General features: G+C 37.7%; 1 protein-coding gene across 2 annotated transcripts; it reads left to right on the top strand.

Moving 5' to 3' along the window:
- Positions 1 to 2,002: 2,002 nt before the first annotated feature.
- On the top strand, positions 2,003 to 9,178 carry LOC108267690 (sorting nexin-16). Of its 2 annotated transcripts, none has more exons than XM_017472018.3 (8): positions 2,003 to 2,220; positions 2,408 to 2,622; positions 3,363 to 3,449; positions 3,574 to 3,722; positions 5,153 to 5,222; positions 5,291 to 5,427; positions 5,545 to 5,664; positions 7,690 to 9,178. In XM_017472018.3, exons 2-8 carry the CDS (start codon positions 2,422 to 2,424, stop codon positions 7,802 to 7,804), a joined length of 879 nt encoding a protein of 292 aa, XP_017327507.1. In that variant the 5' UTR covers positions 2,003 to 2,220; positions 2,408 to 2,421; the 3' UTR covers positions 7,805 to 9,178. The 2 variants fall into 2 exon arrangements, with proteins under 2 accessions (XP_017327507.1, XP_017327506.1); XM_017472017.3 differs by having other exon boundaries at positions 2,009 to 2,220; positions 5,542 to 5,664.
- The last annotated feature ends 4,826 nt before the right edge of the window (positions 9,179 to 14,004 follow it).

Genomic DNA, 14,004 nt, shown 5'->3' with positions numbered 1-14,004 from the left:
ATGGGAATATCATTTTATATTTAAAAAAAAGAAAGAAACAAAATGTTGTTTGTGAATATATCTAGTGTTTCTATGAAACGATATTTTTAAAATTATTTTTATTTATTTATTTTGCTTTATTAGACCTTTATGTGTATTTGTGTACATAACTTTATAAATATTTAGGACTGTAATAGGCTAATATACGTTTCTACAACAAACTTTTCATTATTTGTTTAACCGTTAACGTACGCTTTCACTTTTTTTTCGTTGCCACAGTGATGTAAACGACATCTTAACTGTCCAATCAGTTAAGAGGAGGCGGGGTTACTACCAGCCTATCGTAGTGCTGGGAGCGGAATATTTACTTGGAGTTACTTCCGGGTTTAACAAGCATTGTCTATTTAAGAAACAGCCAAATCTAGCGAGGATTTAAAAAAAGCTTTCATTTGTTTATTTTGGTTTAGAAGACTGATTGTATATAAACAGCATCATTTATATAAAAGAAAGAACAAAAACATGTTATCGACTTGTAACGGTGTACATTATAATACAAAAGTATAACATTTTCCATTCACAAATGGATTACATTATACAAAGCTATATATTATTTCGGGTATTAATGAAGTTCTGAATATGTACTGTACAGGCTTTTACCAAGAAAACCTGATGAACTCTCGCATCATGTGATAATGTTGAACAGTTAAATCAGTAAATCCAGTCCTACGGCCAAGTAGGTCTGGTCTGGGAATTCCCATGATGTAATAAGTTTATAATGGGCTTCTGGGAAACCCTCAGAAATAATGGTACCTAATATTTTCTAGTACATGGGGATGGGAAATGTCCAGAAATACAAAGAATATTACACACGGCATTTATTGTACTCCAAATATTGTAAATTAGCCTACTGTATTTAAAATTTTGCATTATATTAGCCTCTGTGGTTGAAAGGGGAGTATGACCATTTAATTGAACAAAATAAAGCAACTATTCACCAAACATGCAACAAACATGTCCAAGAATGTGTAGCAATTATTGACGAAAATTAAAAAAAAAAAAAATCATTCTTGGTATTCCCCATGTGGACAGGATGAAATCCGAAACTAGATGGCCTAGGAGTAATGACCAACCATTTAAAACTTATACCCAGAATTTGTCTTATTTACCATTTTATTCTGGGAGTCTAAAACATTAGCTTGAGATTTTTTAAAAATAGTATACAATAGTAACATATTTGTCAAAAGGCAGTGTCATAATTATTAAATAATTATGACACTTAATAATTTTTAATAATTATTAGATAATTATGACACTTAATTTAATAATTATGACAACTTCGACTTTTCTGAGAATTAATGTTTTCAAATCCAGATGTATATTTTTTAATAGTACATAAATATTTCCAATCAATGCATATTACATTTTCATTGTTTGACTTTTTGCGTTTGACAATATGCAGAGTAACTATATAATGAGTTTTTGCAGTATCAATCAAAGTCAGTCTTTACTGTGTAGCATTCAGAGTGAAAACTTTTTTTTTCTTCTATTTTTGGGATAATTGGTGTGTGTGGATTATTATTATTTTTTTTTACGTTGTTTTCGATTTAATATTAAAGGTCATGTTATTCCAAGGTTCAACAGCAGGGGGAGTAATTGCAGCATTTTATTTAACATTAAAACGGGCGTTAAAATGAAACAAAACAAAGAATGAAAACGCATATAATCAAAGTAATAGAGCACTATTGTTTAGGACATTCAATAATTTGTGGCAAAAAAGGTGAAATTATGAGGTGCAAATATGATTTCTCCACAAATGATATGGAAAAGTGTTTTCATTTTTGTATAAATATATAATATCGTCAATGTATGTTGATAATTTGTTAATATATATGGGCCAGTCATATTTATATGTGCTAAAATTACAATTAAAGACTTGACAGTTGTGTCGTATCAATATTACAGTACATGTTAGCTTTAAAAAAAAAAATCATCAAGTAGCCTGTTTAATCTGTCAGTGGCGTTTCATTTCTTCCGGCATTAGTGACCACGTGGCTACACGCCCTTGCAGTCGCTGTTACCGAAATGTGATTGGTTCAAAGGTCTGGCTGTCATACTGATGCCCCGCCTCTTGCTGAAACCAGTCCAGTGTGGGAGAGGATGCTGGAACAGTCATCAGACCAACCTCAATCTGATTAAAGGAATCATTTAATGTTGATTGCAGCTGATCACCCTTGACTGCTGGTAAGTTCAACATGCTAAACAGCTGTGGTGTTATTCCTTAAAGCTTTGGATGTTTTTTTCCCCCTTTTCTTCATCCTATATTAACATTCTATCCTCTATCTTTACAGCGTTCTATGTGCAATCCTTTATATACACAGATCCTGAATCTTCCAATCAATGTGACCGAATGTGTGTCATGTTTCTATAGATTTCTTCCTTCAAATGGTAAGCGTTCATCCTATGGAGAGCTCCCTGGTTGGACACACTACACACTCGCTAAGGAGACCCGCATCTCTGGGTAGTCTTTCAGATCATGCCACGAACGAGAATGGGATGAGAACCAGTACAGACAAGCGGCATTACAGACCACCTGTACCGATCTTACTGGGTTATGAAGTCATGGAAGAAAGGGCAAAGTTTACGGTAAGCCTTTGACACTGGACATATATATATATATATATATATATATATATATATATATATATATATATATATATATATATATATATATATATATATATACATATATTTTGCAAAAAAAAATCTGTTTCACTACAGCGCTCAATTCTGACTGGTCAGAAGGTCATGATACATTTTCTATGACAGCTGCTCAGATAGTAGTTTCTATTCATAGTAGTTTCTGTTTTGATTCATTTTCACATGTGCTCAGGGACTTTTATGGCTTTCGCATAAATAGATTACAAAATGTGTGTAATCGTCCATTTGGAAGGAGTCTCCAGTATCAGCGCTTGATAAATTGTACAATAAAGCTGTGACAAATTTTTTCGGACACAAGACAGATAAAATTTTACCCTTTGACAGTGACAAACTGTCCATGCTTGTCTTAAGATGTGCTGTTATAGAAAAATAATCAATGTTAGGGTGGGAACATGTGCATTGTTGCTTACACTTTTATAACAGAACATCCTGAAGTGTTTTGTTCCTCATGTATTAACACTGTAAGGGAACCGGCGCATGTGGAAGAGGGAGTATGCATGACTAAACAGGTGTGAGTAATTCTTGCCATGCTGAATCCATCCTGAAAATAATGGACATGTCTAGTAGTCACCAACATGTGATGTTGGATAGGAAAATGTCCTTTATGACTGTAATAATGGCTTAAAATCCTGACCATGACATTCTATCTCTTTCGCTTTTTCCAGGTCTACAAGATCTTGGTGAGGAGAGCGCCTGACGAGAGCTGGGTGGTTTTTCGGCGCTACACAGATTTCTCCAGACTCAATGACAAGGTTGGGAGGAAGTGACTCGAATCAGGTGACAGCAAAGCGATCCAGGCATTGTCACCATCTCACATAGTTCCTCTCTTTTTGTTGTGTGCGTGTGTGTGTGTGTGTGTGTGTGTGTGTGTGTCAGCTCAAAGAGATATTTCCCAAATTTAGACTCTCTCTGCCACCCAAGCGTCGCTTTAAAGACAACTACGACATGAAGTTCCTGGAGGAGAGACAAGTGGGCTTGCAGGCTTTCCTCCAGAATCTGGTCGCTCAAAAAGACATGACTAACAGGTACTTAAGAACACACACAGCTCCAGCTCCTAAAACCAATGAGATTCATGTAATTACATATTTAGAACAGTCTTTGAATCAGGGCCGTCCAATCTTATCCGGTGTGGGTGCAAGTTTTCATTCCAATCAAGCCGGAGCCACACCAGATTCCACCTGTTTGATCAGTTGAGCTTGGCTGTCAGTAGACTCAGGTGTGTCTTCTGCTTAGTTAGAATGAAAACCTGCACCCACACTGGCCCGTTTCAGATAAGATTGGACACCCCTGGTCTAAACAGTCCGCACAGGATTTCGCAGAGTTTTTTTGTGATTGATGCAGCCCAAAATGATTGATTTTGCTGTGGCTTTTTTTTTGCAGAAAACTACTTGAATTGGCGAAATCGCAATCGCTCAAAATTGTTTTGCACGCTCTTTTGCAGTGATGTTTGTTGGTAAATGAGACCTTTTCACTGTACTCATGTTCGATGCACATGAACCGAAGAGGGCTTTGAATGAATGTCACATGATGCTTCTTGGACCGAATCTGCAGAAAATCGTCGGTAATTTAGAAAAATTGCAAGCTCCTCCAAATATTGCGGAGTTTGCTTGATTTTGCGTTCATTTCTGTGATCAAAATCCTGGAGGGATGGTCTAAATGCTTTGGAAACCTGCGATTTACCTCAATGCAAAATGCCAAATGCAGTATCACCGTTTTTGTTGATAAAGATTTCCAGGTGGTTCCTCCGGGGGGCACTGTTAGATCGAAATTTTACTTAATGCCATGGATCTGATACACAGTGAGTCAGATCATTCACCAGCGCTTTTGTAGAGAAGTTTTAGGATATACCAATTCTTAAATTCAAGGTATCGTTCTCGAAATTTTGTACCTAACACTTTGACTGTTTGACAACCTAGCTGGAATTAGCTAATAATGTTTGTAAGTTTAAACCTTCCATTGGGTACTTAAGGCTTGTTTATACTACAGCACTGATAAGTTAAAATGTATTGCTTACTTTTCTATGACAGCAGCTCAGCTAACGTGACACTGATCACATTTTTAATGTTTATAACATTCATTTCGTTTATGTTCATACGTTATCATTTCTGTAGCAACAAATATAGAATTCACGGGGACTTACAGGGTGGATCCTCCACGCAATTTAAATCTAATAATTCTTGTTAATTAACACAGAAAAGACAAGTAAGTGTTGATGTGGGAAACTTTTCTGTAAGGAGATGTTTATGTAACATTGCTGGAAGGAGTCTCCAGTGTCAGCAGCGCAAGTTAGGATTGTGTAAAACTGGTGTAATGTGTGTTTCGGTTGTAGGTTGAGAGAAAAATTTGAAGTCGGAGAGTCTTTGGATGTCAGGACTGAATCCTTTGGCTTCAAGGGATTCCTTTGCTTGCCAAACAAATAAATGTAAATGCAATATATGTTCTCTCTTTTCCCTAGTGATTTAGTGAGAGGGTTTCTGTGCTTGGACGACCCACCTGGTCCCTTCGATAGTCTGGAAGAGAGCAAGGTTAGATCCTTTTATCCTGACATTTTCGAGGTATTGTGTAGGGGTTTTACAGCTCTCACCTGTTACAGGCCTACTGTGAGACCCTGGAGGAGACGAACTATCGGCTGCAGAGGGAGCTACAGGACAAGCAGCAGGAAATCCAATCTCTTAGACGAATCTTGGAGGTTCGAGACCTCCAAATCAGCGGGCTGGAGAAAACCAAGAAGTAACGGCACCAAGACCATGGGAGTTTTGTTATTAACCTAATCCTGCCCTGTTTAGGCTGTTGGTTGGTTTCTGCTCTATTTCTGAAATCAGTTGCACAATCTGTGATTCACAGCAGCATCTGCGACGAGTTAAGTGAAGTCCACGACGTGTGTAGCGAGACCGTGAAGGTAGACGCTCACACAGAGCCTGAAACGGAAGCAGCAGGGACAGACGATGCAGGCAACCCAGGCAGCAGGTGCTCATTCTTTGGAATTTATGATGTCTGTACCACATGATTTCTACCACAACACTGTTGAATTCAGGATTTGGATTGCTCTAAAGGTGTTGATTCATTGTCTGGACAGCTTTGACCTATTTGGTTTATGGCATTGCACTTGCTTGTGTAAGCTATCATTTCTATAGTAACAGCTCATTCACAGGGACTTGCATAATGGGAGCTAAACATAATTTTCAGAAGAATAAAGCACTTCAGGCCATGCTGTTATTGGAAAATATTGGGATGGTGGATGGTAACAGTAACTCCACCTCCCTGCGACACAGGGCATCCCACCTTACTTAAATGACTAATTTCTGTATGAGCATCTTACAACAAATAAACAACTTTTCTGTGGACTAGAAAAGTCAGTTTGCGATAACATTGAAAATAGGGCCGTCGTGTGGAATCAACACGAGTAGAGATATGTGAACCACTGTTTTTTAAAAATGAGAATATCATATTAGTCTGCCCGGGACATACAAAAGAAACGCGTTCCAAGTATTTTCAAGTAACCACCCGTATTCCTCAGACTTGGCCTGTTGTTTTAGGATTCACGCTAGGGAGTGGAAAGAGACCGCTGTTTTTTGGTGTTTTTTTTTTTTTTGTACTGCCGAGCCATAAAATATTACTCTTTCATGAAACAAGCTGTCTGGATAACACACAAACACACTAACATGTCTCAATATCTCCAAATGCTTACAGCTGCTTATGATAAAGAGGCTAAATGAGTTGGAAATTTATTTGCCCAATTACTTTATTAATGTAGAGTTCTTTCATTTAAAGAAGTAACTTTATTTTTGATCTGTAGTCCCAATTAACAGAACAGAAGCACATGAGGAAAAAAAAAGATTGGTTTTCTTAATTTTGTGGTTGTTTATTTTGTAAATTCACCCCTGAAACTATAAGTAAGAACAAGCTTTAGTATGAAAACAAGACATGTATACCTGGTGTACAAGAGCACTTCTATAACGAACAAACCTTCACACTTTGTCTCTTTGTTATGTCTGAATCAGAGCAAAATTGATGCGTTTGGTTTGTTTGCTATTTGCTTCGGTTTAGATTCTCACTACGAATAAATAAATGAATTTAAAAAAAGGCAAACAACAACAACAACAACAAGAACAAAAAACACTGCAGCTAATGAGTGTTTAGTTCTCGTAAAACTCTTTCATTCATTGGTCAGAAGTGGCAACAAAATGTTATGGAACAATACAGAACCAGCACTACATAAATGATTCGATAAATTATATAAATAAAATGTAAACTTTTTTGTTTGTTTGTTTGTCCAAATATCCAGAACACACTCTATTAATGGTTTACGATGATGTGGAAGAACAGTTTCAGTTACAGTGTTGCTCAATAATGGCCAGGCAGCACTTATCATCCTTGCTTGAAAAAACCCCCAAAACAATAGAAACCCTCATAGAATTTGTAATGGTTTTAATGGTTATAATGGAAATTGTATTGGTTTTAGTGGAACCATAATGATCCATGTGGGTTTCTACTAGTAATTTGTTGCTTTCTATTGGTAGTAATTAATATCCAGTGGATACCATTAAGGACCAATAATGGCATTAATTTTAATGGTTAGTTGATGGTTTTATAATTGTATTTGTAGTGTAAACCATAAAATTCCTGTTTAATATAGAAATTAATAAAGGTTTAATACCGTATCATGAAAATTGTATAAAACTCCACCCTGAAACACATTAAAAATGAATACATTAATACAGATTAATACATTTTGTTGGTTGGTGAACTCACCATATTATTGAGAAATCCAGCATAGAAGTAGTGATGTTGGTGAAAACTTTGGACTCATTCCCAATGCAGCTATATACAGTACAAAGCAACGTCACGGAAAGATATTTAAATGAAGAAAGTGAAAATGGACGCCGTTGGTTAATATGCAAGTCATTCAGGGTTGATCTTTTTTTTTTCTCCTTTAACATGTCGTAAATGTGACAATTTTGTACCACAAATCATGTTTATTGTCCTCCCCAGATTGGACCTCCAGTTGGCAAAGAGAAGCCACGCAGCTTGCTGGAGCGGTTCGGCCTCTGAAGACAACAAATGTTCGAGCTTCCCCAGATCAGCAGATCTTAAGGACCAGGCTTAGAACTTCCATCATCTGCATTCTGGAAAGATATATTTGGATTCTTGGAAATTACTTCAACAGATCTAAACACCTGGAGCAAAAATGATCTCTGGTGATATTTACAAGCCACAACTGTTTTTATTTTTTTTTCTGTTCTTGGCAGAAATATGTTGGAGTGGTCTGAACAGCTGGGATGAGAAAGATCAGAACTATTTACAAGGCGAGAAGTGATGGCGTCTTAGATGTTACCGAATGCAGATTTTGAGCAGTGCCTTTTTTATCTTTAAATTCACCAAACAGCAGATTTTTAGAAGAGTACATCTGGAGTCGGTTTTATTTTATTTTCTAGAGGGCTTGACTGTATTTGGAGTGCTTTTGCGTGTGTGTGTATGTGCTTATTAATCTATTGCTATTAAGGTGTATATTAATTCGCTTGCAGTAATACTGTGCATTATAGTTTCCATAGTTACAGCTCGTTCAGGGAATAAGTAGATTTTCAATGCTGTTCTTTAACAAAGAACAATATGTACAATCATTGATATGGCGAAGTTTTCTGTAAGGAGATTTATGGAAGGAGTCTCCAGTGTCAGCGCTTTGTAACAGTCAGTAAGTTTTCCGCTACGAGACTTTGACTTTACAGTTTCTCTGAAACATCACCAATCTCCATCTTTTGTCTCATTTATAAGGGAGAGAGAAAAAAATGCATTTGTTTCAGAGATGTCCAACAACATTCAATGGAAATATAAACAGTTAAAACTATGATGTGTCTTTGACTAATAAAGAAAAATTGGTCATTTTGGAAAAATTGCTGCATTTGGTACATCACAACACCCGGTCAATGATTATTTTCCTATAACAGCACACACGCTCCCCATGTATTACCCACAATGCCATTTGACTGCCTGCTGACAGTGGTGCCAATGGGACTTAGCTCTTGCTTCATCTTTATGTAAACTTCCAAAGCTTCAACGTTCCGAGCCGAGCCGAGTCTCTGCCGTACAGCTGCGTTGCACTCTGGAAAATCCAACGTTTGGACTAATTATCTCCACGACACGTCTTATTAATGTGATGTTGAACATCACTAGAAAATTGTGAGTAAGAAAAGATGCTCTTGCTATTTTGTTTGTAGGTGGAGCTCTTGGACTCGAGTCCAATCACAAGATGTTTTCTATATTGACGTGGACTTGTGTCTGACTTATTGCCATTGTATTTAGGCATTGTTCTCGCTAAATATGGTCTTGGTCTAAACTGAGAACTGTAATGATGGTGTTTTTACTTTTCACATGCACAAAAGTTGACAGCAGTAATTCTTTGTTCTAGAAAACAGCCTAATCAATGGCTTAGTGCACGAATGAAGCCAAATAGTTGTGAAATAAAGGCTTGAAAGGGATTTGATGTTTTTGCACTCAATGTTGACTTGGTCTCGCCCGCCTTAAAACAATACAATGCCGTTCTTGTATACAACCATACCATTATCCATTATGCTTGGGATTTATTTTCTCCTATTAAACACCATTGTAACGGCGCACGCAGTATCACCCAGTAACTTCAGTGCGGCGTAACCAACATACAGCACCAAAGAATAATTTTGCACCATAATCACGAAACATACCACAAATATTTCGACATAAACATGTTTAATGTCTTTCCGGCTGGAAGTTCCCTTTAAATAACTTAGAAAAACCTTTGTGTATATGTGGATTCTGGAGCTAAATGCATCTATGCAATGCCTCCAAATCCATGGCTGACCCAGCGTTAAACTTTACATGCCTTTGGGATGATAGTTTCCAGTGCAGCAAGAACAAGCAGGTGGCCTTTCAAAATCTCTTTCCCTTTTCCAGAGATGCTTGGCAGACACAGTTACATTAATGGCATGCTTTTATAAGAGAGTGGAGCAGCACAATGTGCATCTGCAATTAGCATTTGCTATGTGGTGTAATTAGTAGTGTAAATAAATTGATAAAATTAAATTAATTCAGCTATTTTGTTTAAACATAATACAACGAACATGTGAATATGTGAGACAGAAGCTGTTCCCGAATGCCAAATTATTCCTCTCCAAATATGAGTCAATTTTGTGTGCTAGATTCAGAAATCTTTTTGCTTTCTGTAGACCGTGCCAAGAACGCTAATGAATACAAGCCCATTCTAAAAGACAGATTTGTGCCTCTGCTTTTAACTCCAATCTGACAGAAACAATCCATATATGTTCCCATGATTGTGCCCTGAGTAATACCATGGCTGTTTTGGGGCCGACATTATTCTAATGGTCATTAATTGTTTGGTACTGACATTTATATATATATATATATATTTTAAAAAGGTACAATATGTTGGAATAAGTACATTTAGAAATATAAATCCTACAATCACAAGAAGCCTGGCATCACATTGTATAAATAAACAATGTTTATGTCTTATTTCTTAAAATTATGGAGTGTGAGTTCAACTCCTGACCATACCACAGCCATCCATGGCCAGAAAACAAACATCAAACACAGCGGTGCGGCATCATATTGTAATAAATCCATGTGCACACATTTTATCTTCTTTCCCATTGCCAAGTAACCCTTATTTCTTACATAATTACACATTTAGTAGACCAAGCACAGAAGGTGCCTAGGCACACTATTTTTATGTGTTATTGTTATTGTGCATGATATGTAGATGCATTGTGTATCTCAGCAATGCATCTACATATCATCAACGAAACTTGAGAAGTATCTTCAGGACCACATCCTGAATGTACCCAAGACGTTTCATGACTACACCACCTTGCAGTCAAGAACTGTAACATCTTTCATTTTTTTCATTTGAAGAATTTGTGCTCAATTTACAGTTCATTTTTCCTACAATTCCATGGAATATGCTGAAGTGAATGCACACCAACATCTGAAATTCAAGTGTACTTCCTGTTGGCCATCTTGGATTTTGTTAAAAACAGCTTGTTCAGCTACTTCTCCTACAAATGTTGTCCGATCAACACCAAAATCTTCAGACCAACTTGGACAAAAATTATTTTAAAAAATGTTGCTAGTCCAAAGAGCCCTTAAAGTGAAAACAAATCTGATGGTGAAGCTGCCAAACAGGAAGTGAGGCTGTATCTCAGCAACGACCTTGCACACTGACACAAATCATTGTCAAAAGTTACAATAACATGCCAAAAATGCTTGCATCAGAGTGCCATTTTTGCTACCCTTCCTCCAAATTTTGTGCAATCTTCACCAAATTTGCCTCACATCACATCATCTTGAGACCTGTCTAAACAAAAGTTATGATCTTCAAAACTGTTCACCCATAACAGACTGGCAAATTTGTGAAACTCATTCTTGAATCCCTTTGCCTATAGTTGCAACTCTGCTTTCCTGTCATTGCTTATGCAACATTTGTGGCACATGTCTATGAGGCTGTGTAGCCGCAGACTGGTCTGAGTGTCCATGCTGACCCCGTCCATTGCCAAAACCACCTACAATGAGTATGTGAGCATCAGAACTGGACCATGGAGCAATGGAAGAAGGTGACCTGGCCTGATTAATCACATCTTCTTTTACATCATGTGGCTGGCCAGGTACATGTGCATCATGTAACTGAGGAGGAGATGGCACCAGGATGAACTATGGCAAGAAGGCAAGCAGTGTGATGCTCTGGGCAATGTTCTGTTGGGAAACCTTCGGTCCTGGTATTCATGTGGATGTTACTTTGACACGTACCACCTACCTAAACATTGCTACAGACCAAGTACACTCCTTCATGGCATCGGTATTCCCTAATAGCAGTGGCCTCTTTCAGCAGGATAATGCGCCCTGTCACACTGCAAAAATGGTTCAGGAATGGTTTGAGGAACATGACAAAGAATTCAAGGTGTTGACTTGGAATCCAAATTCCGTAGATCTCTATCTATTCTATCATCTGAGGGATGGGCTGGATAAACAAGTGATGATTGGTGTATACTTCCACCTTCCCAAGTAATATGGAATCTGAATGGAAATTCATATTAGCTTATGGTTTATGAGTGATCATAACCTCTTAACTTCAATTCAATATTATTTTATTCAATTATTGGTATTCTAGGTGCTGAGTCTCCAAATGTTTGCAGTCACATGACTAAATGTAAATGCACAATTACCAAAAAATTGCAAGATGTCCCCAAAAACATTTTTGGGGAGACATTGTCATAGAACATCTTTACGGACATCCTACTGTATATTTAGATCCCCAACGTACAAGCAGGGAAAACAGTGGCAAGGAAAAACTCCCTGCGATGAAACCTTCAAATAGGACCAAACTCTTCTGTCCTTTTAGAAGAAGAAGAAAAAGAAGAAGAAGAAGAAGAAGAAGAAGAAGAAGAAGAAGAAGAAGAAAACTTGATTTATCACATATAAATCAAGTACAGTAAAATTCATTCTTAAGATATTGTATCCCAGGTTATTATATAGCTGGGGTCAGCCATGATACAGCATCCCTGGAGAGTATAGGGTTAAGAGGCTTGCTTAAGGGTCTAGCAGTGGCAGCTTGGGGCTTGAACCCACAACATTTTAATCAGGGCGTTTAAGTTCCTAAAAGTCACCATTTAGTTCCACCATTCAGCAAGTTTTAGCACATACATGACTAAACGCAGCATTATGTACTGTGTTTCTCTGTTTCCTGAGCCAAAACAGCTGTGAGTAAAATCAGTGAAATAAGGGATGGCAGCCGCTCTTTGTTCCAGGACACCAATAATAATCATTTCCAGTCTGTTGTTTTCAGATCTCACAGTTATTTCGTGAATGAGTAGCCAATTTTTTGATAACACAGAAGCCAAAGTGCACCACTCCCACCTCTCCTTGATGAGCTAAATAACACTTAGGTCATGAATGATTGAAGTCTGCAGTTTTGCAGTTTCTTATGACTTCATTTTAATCACAAACAATAGAAAATTGTCTTATTTTTGTTAATTTTCACCTACATCTTTTCTCCATTTTCTCCCCAATTTGATCATCTGGCAATTCCCACCCATTTGCTCATGCTAAGTGACAGGACAGTGTAACTGAGTAACTCTTCAGAGTAATGCCATCCCTCCCACCCAGAGAGAACAGAAAATTTTGCTCTGTAGAACTCCCAGCCATGGGTGGCTGTGGAATCGTAAGGATTTGATATAACCATCTCACAATCTATTGATCTTTCTTTCGCTTGCATGGCCGTAAGATTTGACTAAAAATGTTTTTGGGGACATCTTGCAATTTTTTGGTAATTGTGCATTTACATTTAGTCATGTGACTGCAAACATTTGGAGACTCAGCACCTAGAATACCAATAATGTGAAAAACATACTTCATACTTTCCTTCTATTTGCCCTTGATATTCGTTGCCAGGTTGACTCTTTTGTTGCCTGCCATTGCTCACTCCTTGCAGTGGGACACCTGGGCCAGGACATGGGGTAGCTCTCCACCAGTTTGGTTTATGCTTGTGATTGATGCAGTTTGCAGAGACAAAAAGTGCTGATTTCAGGACCTTGAAAGTAGGATAGCCAAAATAGACTGGTCTTGCAGAACCAGGTCAATGTGGTCTGGTTCTACTTTCCAAAACCGACAAGGTCAATGTCTCCAGCCTCAGGGTCCTAAACAGCACCCCTAACCACTAACAGGTCCTTCAAAGCCCCCCCCACAGTGGGGTCCTGAGGACAGCGACACAGTGGTACAAGTTCTACTTTCAGCATTATCTCCCAACTATCTAAAGGCTCATTGTCAGCCCCTAACATAGGATAGAGGAGTGAATGAAAATGGGTTTTGCTCAGCATACTTTCTTGTTCAGAAGAAGGATGGTGTTTTCTCAAACCTCACACCTCAAACCTTACACCTCCAAAATGTAAAAGACATATTTGGAGAGGATGAACTCAGAAGCAAATGTCATGGAATGGCCTGCATAGTCACACAGCCTGAATCTGATTGAACTGCTTTGGAATGAGTTAGAACAAATGGTTTGAGAGTGTTGTCCAACTTGCTCCACAAAAGTCTGGAGTGTCTTATGACAGGTTCTGCAGAGCATCTCAAAGGAATGGTTGGGGAAGTGTTTGCAGAAGGCTTACAGTTGAGGTCATAAATTTACATACTCCTTGAAGAATCTACAAGATGTAAATCATGTAACAAAATAAAATCAAATAAAAGGGAACATAAAATTGTACAAACAAGGGACTCATAAACAACTATCACAAAACATAAACACGGTAGTTGATCATCCACGAA

This window comes from Ictalurus punctatus, chromosome 7 (genome assembly GCF_001660625.3).
Source record: "Ictalurus punctatus breed USDA103 chromosome 7, Coco_2.0, whole genome shotgun sequence".
Taxonomy (NCBI): Eukaryota; Metazoa; Chordata; class Actinopteri; order Siluriformes; family Ictaluridae; genus Ictalurus; species Ictalurus punctatus.
The sequence above is the reverse complement of the archived record's forward strand: the minus strand, read 5'-3'. Positions and strand labels throughout refer to the sequence as shown.

Coding starts and splice junctions, on each gene's coding strand:
- LOC108267690 (XM_017472017.3), top strand. CDS start 2,422: ATGGTAAGCGTTCATCCTATGGAGAGCTCCCTGGTTGGACACACTACA. Junction 2,623..3,362: donor AAGAAAGGGCAAAGTTTACG/GTAAGCCTTTGA, acceptor CGCTTTTTCCAG/GTCTACAAGATCTTGGTGAG. Junction 5,665..7,689: donor GCAGGCAACCCAGGCAGCAG/GTGCTCATTCTT, acceptor TGTCCTCCCCAG/ATTGGACCTCCAGTTGGCAA.